Source organism: Lampris incognitus, chromosome 4, assembly GCF_029633865.1.
Source record: "Lampris incognitus isolate fLamInc1 chromosome 4, fLamInc1.hap2, whole genome shotgun sequence".
In the NCBI taxonomy this organism is placed as follows: Eukaryota; Metazoa; Chordata; class Actinopteri; order Lampriformes; family Lampridae; genus Lampris; species Lampris incognitus.
The window spans coordinates 25,861,210-25,867,436 of NC_079214.1; the positions used below are offsets into that span (position 1 = coordinate 25,861,210).

The 6,227-nt window shown below is 40.5% G+C and overlaps 1 protein-coding gene across 2 annotated transcripts; it reads right to left on the reverse strand.

The window, feature by feature from the left end:
* Window positions 1–1,148: 1,148 nt before the first annotated feature.
* Window positions 1,149–4,467, reverse strand: dut (deoxyuridine triphosphatase). Of its 2 annotated transcripts, XM_056278866.1 has the most exons (7): window positions 4,331–4,467; window positions 3,288–3,444; window positions 2,760–2,851; window positions 2,464–2,508; window positions 2,280–2,354; window positions 1,611–1,681; window positions 1,151–1,417 (listed from the first exon to the last, which is right to left on the reverse strand). In XM_056278866.1, the coding sequence occupies exons 1-7, from the start codon at window positions 4,458–4,460 to the stop codon at window positions 1,361–1,363; spliced, it is 627 nt and encodes a 208-aa protein (XP_056134841.1). In that variant the 5' UTR covers window positions 4,461–4,467; the 3' UTR covers window positions 1,151–1,360. The 2 variants fall into 2 exon arrangements, with proteins under 2 accessions (XP_056134842.1, XP_056134841.1); XM_056278867.1 differs by lacking the exon at window positions 4,331–4,467 and having other exon boundaries at window positions 1,149–1,417; window positions 3,288–3,767.
* Window positions 4,468–6,227: the final 1,760 nt, after the last annotated feature.

Genomic DNA, 6,227 nt, shown 5'->3' on the forward strand with positions numbered 1-6,227 from the left:
AACAACTTCAGCTGTGTGTAGAGTGCTTTGGAGAGTGTGACTAAGTTTTGGAAGAGTAGGGTTTAGTTTTGTATGATGATATGTGGAATCAGGCACCACTTTGAAGGGCACATGGACTGCAGAAGGCTCTAATAGCTGAGTGTTTCAATGCTCAGCTTAGGTGGAAGAAAGCGGCGAGTTCCAATAGTTTGAAGTGACTCATTTCCTCCCCTCAGGTAAATGACTGAATAAAACTGGATATGTGAAAGTAAATATCAGGTTTCTTCTCCCCCCAGTTTATAGTTTGTTGGTGTGGAGATGAAGAGGAGGAATAGGGAATGTTAGGAGAGGAAAGGAACACACTATGTACTATTGAGATGTAGCCATGTCTTGAGCTTAAATGACTCCTTCTGCATATTTAAACTATTCTTTTCCATCTTTCCTACTGACTAGAATATTTCATATTTACTGGTGCTAGCAACACAACCACATAGACTTCTGAATGCACTGTGCTACTCTACAAAACTCAGTAGTCAACAAAATGCAATCCCATCAGCCATTCTTAAGATTTCATGTCTTTGCAACAAAACAGTTAGCTTCATACCTTGTCTGCTCTCCTCTATACTACATGTAAATTAAGTGTGTTTATACTGTAATAATCAATGCCACTTTTAATCTATGAAGCATTTGTAAACTAGAGGAACCCTTTTAATGGAGGGGTTTGTAACGGTGCTTATAATGACCAACTACTTCCTTTGTAAACTGTGTATACATATACACACCTGCACACACACACACACAACACACATTGTGATGATGCCAAACCTGGGCCTTCATGATTATGCACTGAGGTCTTCATGGCCATACATTCTCTCACAAGTACAATCAGTGCTGCATCGCCACGGACCAACCTTAGACACCTGTCTGTGTTCCCTGTTCACATCAGTGAGGGTTTAGTTGTAAATTCACAATAAAAAAAAACATATTTTTGGTGTATATGTACTTACTGCTGTACTTTCTCCCATCTTCATCAGTCTTCTGAAAAAGTTTGAAAATGCCTGCCCTTATCTTGGATAGGTGTTTTTTTTCCTTCCAGTTAAGAGGAAACCAAGTCAAACCAATTGAGTATAAAAAAAAAAAAATTCAGAGAACATAAGAGACTAGAGATGTTATCCTTGTCTCACAGTGCCCCCGTGTGGATATACGGAAGACCTGTTTATTTTTATTTACATGTCAAGACAACTAGAAATTACCTTTCACAAGTGGTGACGCAAGTATAAAAATGAAATAAAAATTAGAAAAACTTTATTTATTCAACAGCCAAAGTATATTTAATTTTTTACAGCTCTACTCATCTGAATAGCAAAAATATTCGGCATTTTCAGTTGCGTCCAGTTGAGCCAAAACCTCCAGCTCCACGTTCTGTTTCATCCAGCGTCTGACACAAATAAAAAGGAAAAAGAAGTCTGTAGTAGAAAACTGTAGTAGTGAAAGAAATCCACTGACATGCTTTTAACAGTGGCTGGAAAAATACGTTTTCCCAAGTTATGTGTATATTGTGTGCATCTGGTAGCGGTGCATCGGACCACTGTTTGATAATGGGAGTGAAGAGGTGTTGGAGAGCATGTTACCTGAAGCTCCACAAGATCTGGGTAGCAGATCTTCTCACACACTAGCTGAGCCACTCGGTCACCTTTTTTCACTGGCAGACGAGGGAACAGAGATACAAGATAAAGCTCAGTTATCAGTTTGCACCAGTTGTCTTCTTAAACACAACTAGAGCAGACAGATTATCTAGTTTGCTTGACATACATACAATGGCCTCCAAAAGTGTTTGTAAGGAAAAGCATATTTCCAGTTTTGGACTGATTACTTTAGATATGAAAAGAAAATAACTTCTCAAATCCAGCCACCTTCCATTTGAAGGGCATTTGTGGCCACTTTAAATCATCAGTTAAAACTGCAGCCACTGTTGGTATGAACTATCCCAAATTCAGGCAACCATGGGGATCTTGACAATGCATTCACATTCACCTATGTTAACATTTATTATGCGCTTCAATTCCTAATGTAACTGTTAAGTGGATTATGATTGATGATGAATGAGATTTTCACACAACCATTTCAATCTTGATACATGGCTTAATTAAAAAAAAATGCATTATCAAACTAGCCTTAAAAGGATCACATTCCTCCAAGACAGTTAAAAAAATGAATGAGTAGCTGCTTCTCTGCGTTATTTTATTTCCCATTAGATTCCATGGAAAAAGTACTAAATGGACAGTGATGCTACATCTCACCTTCAAAGGGTTCCTTACTGAAGTTGAAAAGCACAACTCCTACATTCCCTCTGTAGTCCTCATCTACAACTCCAGCTGAGAAAAAAAGAAATGGTTGAAATGGTTGGGCAAACATGGCGTATTACAGGAAGCCGTTCACATAGATTCTCATTGCAGTCAAATACATAAGCTGTGTATAACTCACCGCCAACATCAATGAAATGTTTTGCTGCCAGTCCAGATCTAGGTGCTGAGATGGAATAATGAGAAAAGACATTAAATTGCTTGCTCTGCATCGGCTTTAATGTTGATCACTGGTAAAATACTCGAACTTTATGACAAAGCTACGTTTTTAAACAGTCCACACAACTCTTAGAAACACAGTGAACTGCAAGAAATTAAAAAAAACCCACAGTGAACTGCAAGAAAGTTTAAACTGGAGGGAATTAATATGCAATTTCCAAGAGCAAGCTAACATGGTTTGGTGCAACAAACACTCACCCACTCTCCCATAGTGGCCAGACGGCACCGCGATCTGGATGTCTGTCTTCACGATGGCCTTATCCATAGCTCCAATGACGTAATCATAAGCACTTCGTAGATTGAAAAAGGAAGCAATTAATTGAGATATCACAGAAAGTTGAATCGGTTCATCGCCGAAATGAGTCAAACTGATTTTCTTACCTGGATTATTGAGCATGCATAAAGACAACTGATAGATATGTAAACCTTCTTTTGATATATATATTGAGGCCTTCCTCAGATGCGTTTCAAACCTACTGACGTGAAAACATTTGCCCATCGAATGTCAGTCATATATTCACGTCACTCTTATATGTGTGTGTGTGTGTGTGTGTATGTATATATATATATATATATATATATATATATATATATATATATATATCAGAAACGTTGAAAAGTCAATAAATCGTCATTCAGTCATTCCTTCGAGTCTAAAGGCTCATTTGAGCCCACAAAAACGTACTTTGCATGCTGTAACTTGCTTGAATTTCAACTTTCACAAACCTGTATAGGTCATAGCCTGCAGCTTTAGCTGAACCTCTTGTGGGAGCGGTGGCACGCTCGGAAAGTTTTGCAAATTTAAGAACAGGTCGGGCGTCTTCTGCAGGCAATTCAGTGTTTCTCCTCTTCAGCGGAGAAACAGTGGAAGCATCTGTAACTTCTAGCGATGGCATGTTGAGAAAGTGAATGAAAATGCAAAAAAAAAGGATATTCTAAATCTACTGAACAACTTTGTAGTCGGGTAATTACAAAAACACGACAATGGCGATATCTTTTCCAGTGACTCCTTTCCCAGTATGACTTGCTTGTGTGCTCTTTCCCGCGCTGCTGTTTGAGAGCCAACCATATCCGTCGCTGCAGACGTGTAGCTGCAGAAATTTGACGCTAGAGTGTGGGCGTGTCGACACGCGTCCCAACCCCTAACCCTTAATTCAACAACCGTGAAATGGTTTTGACGGACAGAGGATTGTAAGCCTCTGATTGGCCAATTTAAGTGATTGACAGTTACCCCGCCCCTCTGACAGTCTCCGGTCTGCAGACACACTTGCTCGAATCTCGAACATAAAATCAATCATGCATTTGGCAACTCAAAAAAATAAAAAATTACAAGATTATCCTGAATGTAAATACCAACAGTGGAAAGAAATTGTCGATATGATATTTATTCAACACAAAACTTTGAATTGCCGAGAAATAATCTGTCCGTAACTATGGTAACGCTTCCATTTCTGGGGCAAAACCAACATGGCCACCATTCTCTGTTTACGCAGACTACAAGGTAAATGTGTCAGCTAGTGACGGCGGTTTTATCCCAGCCATCGTACCATACTAACTACTTAAACGGGACTGGAGCAAAACATTTTAAAAAAAAGAATAAAAACAGAAAAAGAAATCATGTTTCTGAAGGACAGGATTTCGGTGCATGTCTGACAAACATCCAATGTAGCAACAATTGATATTACGCTAGGCTAGATAACCGAAGCTAGTAATTACTGCGGGACAATGTATATGGATGCTAGTTGTCCCCTCTAACCAGACTATCTTGCCTTTGCTTCGGACGAACATCTGCATGTGGAGTCCCATTCGCGGGAAAAACGGAGCCGCGACAAAAGGAAAGAAAGATTGCCGGTGTCCCATTTGTCCAAGTAGTGTTCGCATCATCTTGCTTGCTAACATTAGCGACGTCTCCGTCGGTAGCAATACGCCACCTCCTGCAGTATTTCCCATTGACCCTGCCGAATGGCATCACGGAAATATCATAACTAGCACAGGTCGCTCTGAACACAAAACAATTAAATGTGTGTAAGTCAAGTCACTTTTATTTGTATAGCCCAATATCACAAATGACAAATTTGCCTCAGTGTTTACCTTTCATTTGCAACGATCAACTTGAAAAGAGGCAGTTAACTGATCATGTAGGCAATTTCATGTAGGGATAGGCTCCAGCCTCCCCGCGACCCTGAATAGGATAAGCGGGTATAGATGGATGGATGGACGGCGGTGTGTTGGCACTTCCGACAACAATGTAATGTTTTACATTTGATAATTTATGGGACAAATAAGACACTAGTCTACATGGCGGGGATTAACCTTTTCATTAATGAAGTTGGATTTTAAATTCAAGTGTATTAGAAGTGCTTGAACATGTGCTCCGTGAAATCCTATCAGAATAGACTTTTCTTCGTTTTCTGCATTTGAAACTTCTAGTTACAGAGACAGTAATTGATGGATCAACTTTCAGGATGAATACTGAACATTCAGTTATTCACAACTCTGTGACATTTGAAATCGTTCAATACTTGACCTAGATCATCTCCCACTCATATTAACGTTTCAAAATTCACCGAAGATATCACAGCTCTTGTTACTGACTTCAATAAGGTGGGCAATATTGAGAGTGATGTTTCAGTGGTGATCAAGTCACACGAGGTGTACCAAGCTATAAACAAGCTTTCTGTTAACAAAGCAAGTGGTTTAGCTCATATTACTGCTGAACACATCAAATATGCCAGTCCAAAGATAGCTCCTCTCCTTGCTATTTGTTTTACTGGCTTTATAAGCCATGACTTGTTGCCAGACTCAATGTTGTCTGTACTGTTAGTGCCAGTCATTAAGGCTGGTAAAATATGCACTCTAGATAACTACAGGCCTATGGCTCTAGCCAGCATACTGTCAAAAGTCCTAGAAAAAATCCTGCTGGATAAGGTGCATGAATTTATCAACTCCACAGATAACCAGTTTGGTTTTAAAGCTAAACATGGCACTCACTTATGTATATATGCCTTAAAGGAAATTATTAACAAATATAGAGGCCAAAACTCATTGGTTCTTATGTGTTTTATTGATGCTTCTAAAGCTTTTGGTCGTGTTAATCATAGAATGTTATTTGTTAAATTGAGTCAAGGAAGGGTGCCAAAATACATTGTGAGAATCCTGGCTTACTGGTGTGCCCACCAGACTATGCAAGTAAAATGGGGTAATAGTGTCTCATCTCTCTCATCTTATCTTCAGCCGCTTCTCCGGGTCGGGTCGCGGTGGCAGCAAGCTAAGTAGAGCACTCCAGACGTCCCTCTCCCCAGCAACGCCCTCCAGCTCCTCCTGGGGGATCCCAAGGCGTTCCCAGGCCAGATTGGACATGTAGTCCCTTCAGCACGTTCTGGGTCTACCCCACGGTCTCCTCTCAGTTGGCTGTGCCCGGTAAACGTCCAAAGGAAGGCGACCAGGAGGCATCCTAATCAGATGCCCGAACCATCTCAACTGGCTCCTTTCGATGCGAAGGAGCAGCGGCTCTACTACGAGCTCTCTCCGGATGTCCGAGCTCCTCACCCTATCTCTAAGGCTGAGTCCAGACACCCTATGGTGGAAACTCATTTCAGCCGCTTGTATCCGTGATCTCAACCTTTCGGTCTCTACCTAAAGCTCATGACCATAGGTGAGGATTAG